The sequence below is a fragment of the Magnolia sinica genome, chromosome 13, assembly GCF_029962835.1.
Source record: "Magnolia sinica isolate HGM2019 chromosome 13, MsV1, whole genome shotgun sequence".
Taxonomy (NCBI): Eukaryota; Viridiplantae; Streptophyta; class Magnoliopsida; order Magnoliales; family Magnoliaceae; genus Magnolia; species Magnolia sinica.
In genome coordinates this window covers 10292608-10308509 of record NC_080585.1, presented here as the reverse complement: position 1 = coordinate 10308509, position 15902 = coordinate 10292608, and the positions used below count along the sequence as shown (strand labels likewise).

Below are 15902 nucleotides of genomic sequence, written 5' to 3'. Positions count from 1 at the left end.
TGGGCTCCACATGATGGACAATGAATATTGAAGATAGGCCTCATGTGATAGGCAATAACATTGATGGTGGCCCCACATGATGGATGACTAACATCAAAGGTGGGCCCTACCTAATGAATTGTGCACGTTAAAGGTCAGTCCTAATGATGAATGGCCGACAACCAAGGTATGCGTTACATGAGGAATGGCTTACATCAAAGGTAGGGCCGACACAATGAATGATCCACATCAAAGGTTGGCCCCACATGATTGACAATAGATGCGAGGGGGGCTAAATAGACTTGCGAGATAATTACTCATGATGTTGTAAACCAAATATGATTTTCTACTTTTTGAATGATAAGTATGTTATTTTCCAAATATATTTATCTGTTGATTAAGTAGAAACCAAGATAAGCTACTTATGACATAAGTAGCTAAAGTAACTTACCATCCATATGCCCCATCAGGTGATCTACAAGCACCTATTGATCCCAGCCTCATTAAGATCAAGAGAACCACTCTCTCTCTCTCTCTCTCTCTCTAACATCTAACGAATTATGTGATTAGTGTGCTAATCACTACTCCTAAAAGAAACAACCTTTGTAACTCTCTAACTAGCACCAAACCAAGAAAAAAAAAAAAACAAAACCATAGCATCCAAAAATTAGAATACATGAAAATCCCGTCAAATAGGTAATTTGGAAAGCAGAAAATTTATTTCCAACAGGCTCCCGCAATCATAAGACGGTCCAAGAAAAGCAATTTATGGTCATGTTTCAGGATGCTTGGTTCGGATCATCATTCACATGTACCGAATATGGATAAAAGAAATTGTGATGCCTCTAGACACAGGGAATCTGCTCCTATACCCCTAACTGTTTTCAGAATTGAAACGGTGCCGTTTTTAGAATTGAAACAGTGCTTGAATTCACAAAATGGAGAATGGATGTGTACTGTGGATGCAAATCAATCAGGGTGGATGTAAATAGTGGTTCCCTAATAAGAGGAATTATGGGATCCTCCACCCAATTACATGCACAGTATATTCAAGTTTTTAGTTTGTACAAGAGAGGCTCATGTTGAAACATGCCTAAATAATCTCTTCCCATGGAAGATCCTACCTACCCATCTCGGACCGTTTTCAGTAATGTGGACCATTGCTGCATTTTCTTATGAGCCATACAGTTGCAGGCCACAAATCGAAAGGTTAGGATTATCCCATTGAGGAGATTCTCACATGCAAATGATTGTAACTACAACTGGCTGCATGACAGGCACCCGATTGCACCACTTCTCGTGTTGTTTGCCCCAACACGCTTCAAATATGTGGGACTAAGGATATTTTAAATTATTTGCCCATCACAATGATGGTACTGGGGCCCGAGGATTCCATTTAAAAAACCATGCTGCAAATGCAATCCCATTAAGCTTCGACTTCAATCTGGTGAGCTCCATGACCTGCATGCATAACTCCCATCAATGGACAAGGTTAAGCTATGAAATGACCAAGCAAAATGTGATGGACCTCATCAAAACATCACTGCCTTCCATGCACCAGTTGCCAGGCGTCATGTTTCATTACCTCAGAAGTTCTGGAATAACCAGTCTGTCTCACATCTCCGGTCTGTGCAACTCTAATTTTGCCACCCACATGAATCTTGGGTAATTACTAGATTGGCTCTCTTTTGTTTGCAAGCTCACCAATCTCAGCATCTCCGTCCCCAGCCTCATCGCCACTGTCATACGTTTCAAGATATGCCTCTTCACCTTCATCCTGCTAAAAACAAATGCAATGATCAGTCAGCAGATGCGAACACTTCATGCTGCAGAGATACTTCAGTTGTGGACCTGTGGATACAAGCTGAATGTTAATTATATGTGAATATTTTCCACAGAGCCTGTAGTTCAAGGAGAAGTTTTGCTGTGCATCTCCTAAGGCATGTTCAGAAAAAAAAATTAAAAAAGTTTATATATATATTTCACATTCATTTTTTTCAGCGCCCTTTCATAGCAACATTTCCATATCTCATATGTCAGGCTTCATCAGACGGTATTTCCCATAGCCTTTATGATCCCATGTGCCCATCTGCTTTTGATGTCTGCATTTCACTTGAATAAAAAATTAGCTGTTCTCATCTACCTTGAGAATTGTGGAAGAAGGATTTTTTTTTTTAAAAAAGAGAGTTTAGTTTCCATTTCCTGAGCTCTCCATCTGCCTAGCAGATTGGCTCTTGAAAAAAAAAAACGGAGAACAACCCAGCTTGCAGATACTTCATAACAGGCCTAAACAAATGAATGTGCTCACCTCCACATCATCTTCAGAAGAATATGCATCATCCAACTGGGAGTACAGGCCTTCATCGCCCACATCCTTAATAGTCTCCATTTGTTCCTGCAAAAGAATCATAAACATGGCTACGAGAAGACAGATATGGAAAATTTGTAACTCTTCCATGGGATTGATGGCCTTAGTTGCCTCTACTTAAACACTCTACTGATAATCATCTGGAGATCATACCAGTTCAGATTTCATAATCTCAATTCTTTTCCGTAGATCCAAAATATGATGATTCAGAGCCTGAGATTTTTTATCCAAAACAAGAAAAGGGGACCATTAGGATTGAAAACAATATCGACTTCAAAACCTATAATTCATAGCCAGGTTTGTCAGCTGCGATGTTACCTCACGCCTTTGAAGCTCGATTGAACGCGCTAATGCCTGCCTCCTTGTCAACAGGTTCTTGGGCCTCAACGTTTGTGGGCGCTGATAGTTTTTCCCACGATAGACGACAATTGCATAGCCTTTAGAAGTTTTATCCAAAGAAATTAACACCCCACCGCTCTCTGCCTCAAGAGAGATTGCAATATGCTTGACTTGTTGAAAGCTCTTCCCCTTTACAATTATCTTGACCAACTCCCTGTACTTCCAATGCAGGTGCATGTTTTCTACGGTGCCATCAAAAACACCCCGCCTCCCTGAAACAGAAGATATGTTCATAAAATGGTCTTTTATGATTCTGTCTGAGATACACTGGGAGAAAAATAGGAGACGATGATTGGGAATGGTGAATTACCAAGGAGTAAGAAAGGTTTCATGCTCAGGCCAATTTTACGGAACAGGAACCTCTCCTCGTCAGTTATGGTTTCTAAATCAGTTGGAAGATCAGCTGGCTCCAGATATTCCTGCACTTTACGTAGAGCCTTCTCCGCCTTCTTCACCTTCTCCTGTGCCTGATAATTCGAATAACAGAAATTAGAAAGCCTATATTGGGTAATAAACCTGAAGTGCCAGATCAGTTTTACAAGTAGGTCCAAAAACAGAACTAATGATCAGCTCCATTCATAAATACTACGTCCAGCATTTAAAATTGTAGACATGGAACGCATTGACTGGATCTGGACCATTCCCCGAGTGGACGCTTGCCACAGAGAGTAGACAGTCCAAAACCATAACAATCAGACGACCCTAAACATCACATCAGCAGCTTACAAATCAGCATTAAAACACAAACTCCCAATCCAAAGGTCATAACTGTCTGGTAGGTCATGTTTTTGGGCTGTGGGCCATCCACAATAGGATCCACCTGATAACAGTCTGGACCATGTTCAAACTTTCCTCGTGCGCGTTTATTAGATTTCAGCCATAACTGTCCTCACCATGATGGATATGCAATCTTATCCCTAATATGATATCACCGTGGTTTGTGAAACATACATGAGCTAGTTTCCTCTCTGAGTATCTGACAAGAGCAGCATGTTTAGCTAAAGCCACATTTCTCATCATTTTTGCTCTATCGTCACTGCTCAGTTGATTTCCCCAACGAGAGTTTGCTGCCAAAGTTTCTGCCAGCGTACCGGCAACAAATGGCCCACTAGCAGTTTTGGCATTTGAAGCAATTAAGGTTGACGCCCTCAGTCGTGCTTGCTCTTCCTCATCCTGCCGGATCTTTGCTAATTTCTGCCTTTCTACTAATGCCCCTTTCATGGCTGGTGGCAAGAAGTCATTTCCCCTGTAAAAAACGATATAATCCTTGTTCCTAGAGACAAGTGTTCCTCCTGTCAAAATCTGCACAAGTGAGGCGAAACAGTTCTCAGCCAGTAAGTGAGATGAAACTGATTCTTAGCTAATAACAAGTAATTACCCATAAGGGACGTGCTCCAGTGAAACCAGTACCATCATAAGCTATGGTGGTACCATGCAGATGTGGTACCCATGTGATATATTCACGACATCCCGACCAGTGTATCATATGCTTCACCTCAAGTTACCCCTAGGTCACAAAAATCAGCCCAAAAGACAACGGGTGGGCCATAGCACAGGGGACAAGTTGAGGGGGAACCTGACGTCCACCACTGACTTGTGTGTGGATCACCATGCTGTGTATATGACATCCAGGCCATCCTGACCCTTCATCTTCCCTGGATAAGGTTAAGACAAAAATCAGGCTGTTCTGCAACTTAAGTCGGCCCAGTAAAAATCAAAGGTAGCCATCTCCTCCCACCTTGTTACCTTTGTTGTCAGATTTTTGGATCACACTTATTTTTCATACCTTGGGGTTAACCTGAGGGGATGCATCTGATGGATGGGTTGGACTTGATAATAACGTATGCTCCACTTCTGCATTGGAGTGCAACTCTTTCCACGAATGTGCACTATAAGAGTTTTCGAGGTGTGTAGAACAGTTCACACCAAAAAGAGCTGGTCCCATCAAAGACAGTCTGGAAATCTAAAACCCACAAAGCAAGAATGGTGTATGGAGAAATACAATAGATCCCACCTTTGAAATTTGAATATAAAAGCACAGACAAATGTGTGTTAAATGAAAAAGTCAAAATATAGGTACTGGAGCAGATATCACTGCTCCAAAACCAATGTTCATTGGTACGTATTGGCCTTATCAGTGTGGAGTGAGGTGGGATCTCCTTGCACTGGCTAATACATGCAAAAAACATGCAGGAAATTTAAAACTGTATAAGCAAGAAGAAAGTGTCAGTATGAATAAGCTGATAAGCTCTAAGTATTAGCTGCATTGGTCCCACTAAGGATGGACTGAACAATAGAAACTGCAAAAGCAGGACCATTGTTCAGAAAAATACCAAGGAACCCTCCCTTCTCATATAATTCCTGAAACAACTATTATCCTAAAGGCAGCAACAAATGCGTGTTGGATCAGATTGATACAAGCATATACTTCCTCATTGAACAGACTGATATTTGTTTCTTTTTGTTTTCCTTTTCTTTTGTTTTCTATTTTGAAGTTCCTAATTATTTTTTAGGCAGGCATATGTATTTAGGTAATTTTCTATCTATACTTGTCAATCTTACATATTGATTCATCTCTAGCCCATGCCAGCATCATTTTCAAAGCTCTCTCTATAAGATAAAATGCAGCACGAAATGATCTGTTGATCACAGACCCCTTCACTCCCTTTGGCCCAACATACCCTCATTACCACCATTAGAATTCAGCTTCCAGTTGATGAAGAGGAAAAAACTCACCTTAAAAATTCTCTGAGCCAACATGCTGAACCCAGCTAAGTCATCTTGAACTAGACACAGTATAAGCTGACCAAAGGGCCATTTCTAATGCAATCAGGAGAATCCACTGACTCATTCCTTGACGCAGACTGCTTTGAAATTATCCAAGTTGATCACTGTCTCCTACTTTCTGGAATCCAAGAATTTAATACTAGTTAAAAAACTTGACCGGTTTCCCCTTGATTCTTTAGCATTTTTCTCAAATTGGGATTTGGTATTCTAAAGGCTCCTTTGCACTCCATACCGAAGCACATTAGATCCAGTTGGGTGTTCATGTCAGTTAATAATATCCATGACAGTTATAACCAAGCCAACCCAATTAGTTGGGATAAGGATTAGATGATGGTGATGAACAGTGCATAACCAATTGGGATTGGTTAAAATAATACACCTGAGTTCTCCCATCTCAAATTCTGTCACAACATCGGGTATTGATGCCTGGATAGCGGATTGACCCTACATCTCCAGCTTTGAAATCTTGTAAGAGATAGCACTCAACTTTTTTAATATCCAATGCTCATCATTGTCTTCAACTTATTTATTTTCTTTTTCATGTTTTTGTTGATAAGACAAATAATCATCAGTTTAACATGACATTTCCCCTAGTTTCCACAGGGAACCTGGTACATACTTTGTAATCTTGTAATTTGGAAGCCCAAAATGAAGATTAAATATTTTGAGCTTTTTGTTATTATACTGATGCGAGATGTCTCCTCTGTTCCCAGAAACCAAAAATGTTTGAATTTGCAATATTGGAACTCCCAAAATGGACAATTAAAGACCTACCAATGATTAAATACATTATTCATAATCCAGTATGCTATGCTCATCTTTTAGATAAGAGGATCCTATGCAATGGAAATGCAAAGGTTTCAAGTGTCTTGAGAGAGAAGAATGGGGCGTAGGGGGGACACCACAGGACGACTTTCATGTACAAGATATGCAAAAAGGCTTCATAAATTGCAAATCACATCGAAATACAACCTTTCTGCTGGACAGAGTGTTTAAACAGAATTCTCGAGCTGAATAACTTGAAAAATTCACAAATCTTGCCGCCGAAGAGATGTGTTGTGCTGAGATGAGGAAGAGAACATGGTGCATCTATTTATCCATTTTTCATTGGCAACGCAAATGTGGTGCTTCATCCTCAGTAAGTTTGGTGTCATCTGAGTTTTTCCAAGTTTGATCAAGAAGCTTATGCCATTTTTTAGGATGAGTGTGTGGGATCAGGAAGGGTGCACCATCTGTTTTCAAGAGGTAAAATCAATAATATGGACCATCTAGCTCGAAGCAGAACACCAGAATTCCTCTTCTTTGATGATATCAAAGCTAGCCTTGGTGGATGCCTTTGAATAGAGCAGGTGCTTCTCGGGGCTTCGTAGCAGTGGCTGTGTTCTAATGGGGTTACTGTTGGGTGGTTGGCGGTCTTTGGCGCCAGTCATGAGCTGGCAATGCTTGAAGCTGAACTTTAATGGTTCCTTGCTAGGCAACCTGGGGCAGGCTGGGATTGAAGCCATTTTTAGAGACCACAGGGACGAGATGGTGGTGGAATTCTCATGGCCAGGGGGGTGGGAGGGTGTTGCTTCTGTCAGCCCAATCTTGTTGAAGACATGGCTGTTTTGAGGGGGTTCTGCTGGCGGCTGCGCGCCCTGCAATTGCCTAATCATTGAAGGGGATTCCAGGTAGGTCATGAGTTGGCTGGAGAGTCGCCTAATCATTGAAGGGGATTCCAGGGTGGTCATGAGTTAGCTGGAGAGTCATAGGTACCCATGGGAGGTGGCGAATTTCTTCGAAGAAGCTTGATGCTTGCTTAGCCACATCGGTATCTTTCACAAAAGTGCATCATTCCACTAATGGTTATACAGATAGGTTGGCAAGAGGGGGTCAATAGATCTGTCTCATTTATCTGTAAGGGAGTAGTAGACTGGTGAAGCCATCATTTGGCTGTCCGTCTTTAAGTCTTCTTCCTTCGTTTTTTTTTTTTTTTTTTTTTGTGGTAATGCTTCATGTGGCAGTTGTCTTTTGCATATATTGGCTGCAGCCCTTAGTTGTTTTTGCTGCTGTTCTTTTTTGATAAAATGATATCATTCTTCAGAAAAGAATTGCAAATCAAGTCAAAGGGTATCTATATATTCTACCATTGCATCCAAGAAGCTAGAAATCATCATTAGATCCTAATCCTATTAATTGTAAAATGCCGCACATTACGCACCTTGAGTTCTTCTGCGATCCTCTCATTAGAGGTATTGGGTACACCACGTTTGATGGCGATCTTTGCAATGGAACTTTTTTCCCACAGCTTCACCATAGCCTTAGCCAGGCCTTGGTGTTTCCTGTTTCTTCCTACATCAATCAACAAAGTTATGGAGCCCCGGGGAAAAAAAAAAAAAACATCGGCTCCTAGACAAAAAGTGACGACATGAATCCATAATGAACATAAGTATGGTATTACATACCTAGGGCAAAATGAGGAGGCACTCTTCTTGCAAGCCTCCGCAAAGATGTCATTTGCCTGTTATGAAGACAATGCCTCATCCCATAAGGAAGAAGTCTGTACGGAGGTTTATATTCAGGGACCAAACCAGGAAGCAGATCAGCATCTACAGGCATTGGATCACAGCCCGACCAATCTTGGAACCGTGGACCCAATTCATCTAACAGACTGTTGACATAACTTATATCTGTGAGGTCACCAGCCTCACCCTCAAAAGCTGTCATGGAACCAGAACTGGATGGCTCTGTAGCTCTAACATCAATTGTCAACTGTTCTGAGTGAGGAATAATATTTTGACTAGTTTGAGTGTGTTTTACATATGATTGCACACAGGGTAGTTTGTATGTCATTCCCCTGTATAACACCAGTGAACTGCCAGACCTCCAAATCACCAGACCTCCAGTTTTCCTCTGATTAAGTGTGAAAATGTAACACATTTCAAGAAGCTAGTAATCCACATTCATAAAGTTCCTTAAAGAAACTGTCGACAAAACAAATAGTTTACATGCGTGCATATAACTAGTAAAAGCCATAAGATAGCAACAACATCGAACAACAAAAGCCACCTCGGCAAGTAGGATAAGAGAGGAATTATAGGATCCTCCACCTAAGGCTTTGCAAAGTACAATTCGGTTTTTAATTCCAACTCCAGTGTTTAAATGGCTTATGCTACTTAGCGTGTGGCTTACACTACACAGAGTAGCATATGGCTTACACTACTACTTAGTGTGTGGCTTACACTACACAGAGTAGCATATAGCCTTCATACTACATAGCTCATGAAATAGTTCAAGTCACATGTAGAGTTCACTACATGCTACGAAGTTTACGATACAAGTTATTTTTCATTAAAACATTCAAATCAATTAATGTTTTCAATAATTTCTTACATTTTTCTATTGTCACTAAAAATTAGCTAATGTTTTCAATGATTATAGTTAAATATATAAACAAGAGTATTAAATTAATTCCATTGCTATATATATATATAAAACTTAATCTTCACTGTATTTTTCATATTACTTTAGACTATGTTTGGTTGCACCAAATATCATGAAATTTCATGATATCTCATTATTAATCAGCCTAATTATCTAATTATCTAGGTTATTCTCTATGAAAAATTATGTTGTAATGGTTGATGTATATATACACGTAGCAGGTGCATGCAGACTCTCCTTTATACTCTACAAGATCATCATGTACTTCCTCTTTATTTATTTCTTTATTTTTAAACTCAATGAGACAAGGAAACCTTTGCCAGTTTTTCTTTTTGAAACGAGAGGCACTCTTATTAATTAAAAAGATATTTAAAAATTAAAATAAGGAAGAAAAGAATTAATATCTATCAACCATTTAATGCTTTAATTAAAAAGATCAATATTTAAAAATTAAAGTAAAAGAAGAAAAAAATTAATATCAAGCAACCATTTAACGCTTTAAATGCTTATTAAATTTGGAGAAAATATAAACGAAAAGAAGGCTCATTATTTCATCTTTGGTATTAGTTTTACATTTTAAGAGTATTTCTGGAAAAAAAGAACAAGAAAAGTGAAAGTTGTTCTATGCTTGAAAATGGTTTTGCCTCTGTTATGGTTTCTTTAATATGAAATTTTCAATTTAGAAGTGTATGGAGAGAGGATTCTTTGTGTAGTGTCAGCATGGTTAGATCCTTCAAGATTTTGCTGGGAAACCCAGTTTGTCACATGTGTCAATGTCAAATTGTTCTTATACACAGCACGTCTCCCACTTAGAAGAAACCATGTAACATTACACCTGGCTATATACAGGTAAGAATAGAAATACAACAATCCAAACTCAACTAAAAAAGGTTCTAGGGTTGGTGGTTAAGATCTTCCAGTATGAGAGATTTTTGGCCATGGTCTATCTATGATTGGAGGCGGACCAATTGCTGGATTAACAAACAATAGGCCTGACTTGTCAGAACTCAGAAAACCAAGTATATCATGCATTGGATCATCCTTTGAACAAGGACATTCATTTTGATGATATTATTATTGAGCTTGGCCCATCCATCTTTTCAATATATCTGGAAAATTCACACATGTAAAGTTAAGGAACGCATATCAACACAGTGAAGACAACACAATAAGCATCAATTGCAACTCTTGACTATTGAGGGACCATGATGGATGATGATGATGATGATCACACTTGTGGCCCACTTCATGTGGAGATTATGGTTTTTATTGCTTCATTTTAGTATTCTCCTTTTTAGTCCTTAAGGTAATGTCTTAGCATAAAGTTTAAGCGTATGATGTTTGGTTTATGTAATAACGTAAGTATGTGGGGCTTTTTTGTACTTTCACATATATTACAGAAACCTTAATGATAATAAGAGGGGGATAGGGCCTGTAAGTGCACTGATTTATGCACCTTGTTTGTCAATCACGTGAGTCCATGTGTCATGTAGTCGGTTGAGCCTTGGAAGTTGAAGACCGAAGACACAATAGGACATGATCATCAAGGAGCAAAGAATAAGTATATGAGGTGCCTTGGTGACCTTAACCCTTGACTCAAAATAACTCTTGAACCTCTAGATGATCCTAACCTTATAGGTAAACCTTATTGATCATCGCATAGCCTTAGGAGCCCCACTGGAACATGCTTAGAAAGGTTATAGAGGTCCCGAGCTATTGTTAAACCAATTTGCCCAAAAACAGTAGACTCGTTGGTGTCATCGATTGATCTCTGATCGATCGATCGGTCTCGAGCGATCGAACATGGCCCAAATCGTCCAACAACAAAATCACTAAATGTTAGATTTATAGCGATCGATCGATGCATCGCCCGATCAATTGAAGGCTCAAATCAATCGATCAAACCGGCCGTTTTTTGCCTGTTTTTTGACCATTGAAACTTGGTTCCTTTGAAAGCTCAATATGAATTGCCTTTCTACTTAAAAGAATTTCATATGGAAATGCAAACACAATTCAATATTAGTGTAGGTATTTTATGTTCAGATAATGCTAGATAATATGTATCTTATGAATTTAATTCATACCTCTCATCTCATGGAATTATCCATAAAACCTGATGTGCAAACACACCATAACAAAAAATTTGTCGTTGAACGTGAGAATTGAAGACACTTATATGAGGTTGCTTGAGCTTTTCTTTTTTCTTTTTTTTTTCTGGAGCTTTTTAATTTAATATGAAGGTTCCAAAAATGTTTTTGGATTGTTGTAGTTTTAACTACATGTCATTTAACAAATCAAATGCCTTTATTTGTTATGGATAGTGAATCACTTTAAAAAAATAATAATAAATAAAATTTGCCTCCCGGTATTCTTGTGTTTTTCGTCTTTCCTATGGTGTTTGGGTGTAATGTGTTTCATATATCAATTAGATCATGATCTTGAAAATTTTGAACCAAAGGCTATCAAATATATCTTTCTTGGATACTCACATACTCAACAAGGATACAAATGCGACAATCATGTCTCTCCCAAATGATATATCTTAGCGGATGTCACGTTCTTTGAAAATACTCACTATTTTTCTTAAGACGGTAAGTCACTGCATTTTGAGGAGATGTTTGCTACTCTTCCCATTATGCCTGACATAAGAGAAATGTCTATACGACGTTTAGTTTCACCATTTCAAGTTTATTCCAAACGTCCCAAGCATGATAATAAAGTTCATCCAATTGTGGCTTCCACCAATCCTCTGGCTCCATCTTAAAGATCATCATCGCAATAAATCTTCTTCTTTTTTTTTTTTTTTTTTGCATCTAATGAATACGTCTTACCGGTCATTCTTCACAAGAGTACATGTTCTTACACTCAACATCCTATTTCTCATTTTATTTCCTTCATCGACTAATTGCCTGTTTGCAAATTTGCTTTGTCCTTATCATCTATGTCTATTTATCAGTCTTTCCAACAAGCTCTCAGTCATGACGTATGGAAACAAGTTATGAAATATGAGATGGTTACTCTCCATCATAATAAAACTTGGACTCTAACTAACTTACCTACTAGAAAATGTGTGGTTGGGTGTTGATAGGTGTATATGGTTTAGTACAATCCTAATGGTTCAATGAAACACTTAAAGGCTCGGTTGGTCACTCAAAGGTACTCTTAGACTCTATGAGTTGACTATCCCAAGACATTTTCTCTAGTGGCAAAGCTTAATTCCATGTGGATAATCATTTTGCCTGTCACAAATTTAGATTGGTCCTTATACCAGCTTCATGTGAAGAATATGTTTATCCATAGGGATCTTACTAAAGAAATCTAAATGTAGTAAATGTCTAGCTTTGTTGCTCAGGGGAAGTTCGACAAAATGAGTAATCTTAAGAAGTCCATTTATGGCATAAAATAATTTCCAAGAGCTTGGTGTGACAAATTCCATAAAGTGGTGTTGAATATAAGATGAAACGAAGTCGGACTGACCACTCTGTCTTTGTAAGGCAAAGTGAGGCAGGCATCATTGTTTTAGTAGTCTATGTTGATGATATCATTGTTACTGCAAGTGACAATGCAGGTATTGACAAGTTGAAGACATTTTTACAGCAACATTTCTATACAAAGGACATGGTTCATCTTTGATACATTTTAGGATTTTAATTAGCAAGATCTAAGGTGGACATTAATTTGTCACAATGAAAATATGTGCCAGATTTTTTGGCTGAGACTGGTCTTATAGGGAGCCAAACCAATTGATACTCTTGGGGACCCAAATTAGAAGCTTAGTGTGGACCAGGTTGAGAGTTGAGCTGATGGAGATAATGTAGTGTGTGTGAGTGATCTAGGGTTCAAAACCTGGTAGTGTTACCTTTCAAAAAAAAAAAAAAAAGGATATTGTCAACTCGTTGAAAATTTGATTTACTTGACGATCACTTGACCTGATATCATTTTTCTTATTAGTGTGGCCAACCAGATATGCAAGCTCCTTGTGTTCCTCATATGGAAATAGGGTTTCGTATACTCAGATATTTAAAGGGAACTCATGATTGTGGTATTCTATATAAGCGCAATGGCCATTTCAAGTAGAAGGGTATTTAGATGTAGACCAAGTCGATTCTTCATTTGACAGATGGTCTACTACAAGTTATTATACCTTTGTTGAAGGTAACCTAGTTACATCGAGAAATAAGAAGCAAAGTGTGGTGGCTTGTTCAAGTGCAGAGGCATGGTATATAAGTCAATGGCTTATGCTACATGTGAACTTGTTTGGCTAAAGGAGTTGGTGAATGGTTAATGTTCCATGGAGCATTATTGTGATAATTAAGCTACTTCTCATATTGTCAATCATCCAGTATATCATGAGAAAACCAAGCCCATTGAAGTTGATTGTCACTTCATCGAAGAAAAAGTTGCAAGTAAGGAAATTTGCATGCTATTCATCAAATCTCAGGATCAATTGGTAGATGTGTTCACTATGGCTCTTGATTGCACTCCTTTTGATTGTCTCTCCATCAAGCCGGTATTTATGATATATATGCTCCAACTTGAAGGGAAGTCTTGATGGACCATAATGAAAGGTGAAGATCGCATGTGGCCCACTTCACATGGAGATTATGGTTTCTATTGTTTCATTTTATTGTTCTCCTTTGTAATCCTTAAGGTGATGTGTTTAAAGTTTAAGCACATGGGCCTTGGTTTATCTAATAACTTTAGGATGGAAGGTATTTTTGTACTTTCACATATATTATGAAACCCTAGTGATAATAAGAGAAGAGGTTAGGGGCATCACCACATTCTAGCCCCGCCCCGCAACACAACCCCACACACAACAACCCCCCCCCCCCCCCCTCTCTCTCTCTTCTACTCATATTATCTCCCTTTCTCCTTGTCAATCTAACTACATAAACAACAACTTTTACTTTAAAAAAAGTACTTTCATAACTCAAAACTTGATGTAAGTTCAGGTAATGAATTGTAACATCAACGTTTAAACCTGAAATACAAACTCAGGTTTGATGGAGGATCAAGTCTGAGTTAACTCAAGAATTGTTCAAGTCAAATTGATGCTAAAAATGTATCAATCTCCAAACCACTACATAAACATATCCGAATTTAGTTTTTTTTTTTTATTTTTTATTTTTTTTTGGGGGTGTGTGTGAAGCGGATTCCATCAAATTAAAACCCGCCAATCATGGCAACATCCAATTCGATATAGAGAATTAAAAAAGAGAACCGAATTTAATGTGTGTAAACCATTTAACAACTTATAAGGAGCTGATAAGCACACTGACCTCTAAGACTTCATGTGTCCTCTTCATGTTAAGCGCTGGCGGCCCTTCAAATTTGATCTTCACCACCTCTTCTTCCTTCCATTTATCATGAATTTCATCCACGACAGCCTGTGTAATGCCAGCAGCTCCGACCTTCATCCTCTCCTTCATCCTCAAAGCAACATTCCGGAGCCTATGTAGTTCAGGTTCTGGAATTGTCTTCTCTGCTAGCTCAGTGTTGCTTTTCCTCCACCTCTCTCCGTCTGGACCTCTTTCTCTCTCCCATGGTAACCGAATTGAACCACTGTTATCAATCAAATGTGTTAAAGTAGCACTGTTTCTATAGCTATACAACCTCTGTTCTTCCTCAGAATCTTGAAATGGACCTGGATAATGACAGACATTGTGATTAGTGTCGCTGCCAAAGTTGTTTGGATCCTCAACACAACTTGGGAGTTCACGGTCTTTTCCATCAGAATCAGAATTCCGTTCTGTCCCAAGGTTCTTCAATTTTTCTACTATAATCCCAACAGTACTCTTCTCGACGTCTCTGCAAACTTGGACGCTCTTTGCTTCTTCACCTTCCATGGCACCATCTCCAATTCGCTCAGTTGCAACCTGAATTTCAGTTTCAGATTCCAAATGGGTTTCTATCTGTTTGCCTCCAAAAAGGGCCTTCTCCGCTTCTCCATGAATATTAAGACTCTTTGCTTCTTCAACGTCTACATGACCTTCTACAGTTTCATCGACCAAAGCCCGTTTTCTAACTTCGGAATTCAAATGGGGTTTTCCCTGTTTGGCTCCATGGGCCCAAGGAGCCAAAATTACACGATTTCGTGGAGGGAAGCTTGAAGATTCTATTCCGAGTGACGGGTTGTCGGCTTTCACTTCCGATAAATCGGTAGGAACAGATGAAAGGAGAAATCCGGGAGAGGATTCTAAGGATTTGGGTTTTTCTTGCCATGGGAATTGGGTTCTGTTGGAAGCGATCTTGACCGACCATCGTTCCTGGGTTTGGTCGTAAAAACCAGGTCTGAGCTTCTTTTTCTTCTTCTTCTTCTTCTTTGTATCGGAGGTTATTTCCGTTTCTGGGTGTTCTTCGTTTTGGATTTGAGTAGCGAGAGCAGTGCTGGAGAATGTGATTTTGTGGGGATTGAAGTGGGTCAGGAACGGTTTCCGGATTTGGAGAATGGGAAGAGTAGTGGGGGAAGGAGATGAAGATGGAGAGAGAGGAGGATAGTGGAAATGAGAAGGGAAGGGATTGAATGATAGAGGAGGAGATAGCGCCATGGAAAGCTCGAGAGGTTTTGGTGATGACGTGTTTTTGTACCATGCTCGACTCGTTTAACTCGGGTTTTCGTTCCAGCGTATTGCCGTACAGGTGGGGCCCACCTTTCAGTTGCCCGGTCTCGAAATACTGAGTAAACTCTGTTGGGCCCACCGTGAATGCATGTGGTTTATCCACGCCATCCATCCCCTTTTCCGGATCATCTTAGGCGTTGAGCCGAAAATTAAAGCATATCCAAAGCTCAAGTTGACAGTAGAGCACTAAAAAAAAGGATAATGTGCATGAACGATGGTGGGCACCGTAGAGTTCACTCAGCACACTCAACTAACTAGTACGTAATCAGCTTCCCATCGTCTCGAGGAGTCCTGAGGTTGGAGTGGCAATGGAACCCGGATTG

General features: G+C 39.3%; 1 protein-coding gene across 6 annotated transcripts; it reads right to left on the bottom strand.

The window, feature by feature from the left end:
• Nucleotides 1-958: 958 nt before the first annotated feature.
• On the bottom strand, nt 959-15551 carry LOC131222756 (CRM-domain containing factor CFM3A, chloroplastic/mitochondrial-like). 6 transcript variants are annotated; one of them, XM_058217935.1, is made up of 11 exons: nt 14239-15550; nt 7978-8425; nt 7734-7864; nt 4533-4709; nt 3698-4048; nt 3057-3213; nt 2666-2958; nt 2501-2560; nt 2288-2374; nt 1565-1759; nt 959-1440 (listed from the first exon to the last, which is right to left on the bottom strand). In XM_058217935.1, the coding sequence occupies exons 1-10, from the start codon at nt 15505-15507 to the stop codon at nt 1652-1654; spliced, it is 3081 nt and encodes a 1026-aa protein (XP_058073918.1). In that variant the 5' UTR covers nt 15508-15550; the 3' UTR covers nt 959-1440; nt 1565-1651. The 6 variants fall into 6 exon arrangements, with proteins under 6 accessions (XP_058073918.1, XP_058073919.1, XP_058073920.1 ...); XM_058217936.1 differs by having other exon boundaries at nt 1565-1756; XM_058217937.1 differs by lacking the exon at nt 4533-4709 and having other exon boundaries at nt 14239-15548.
• Between the last annotated feature and the right edge of the window lie 351 nt (nt 15552-15902).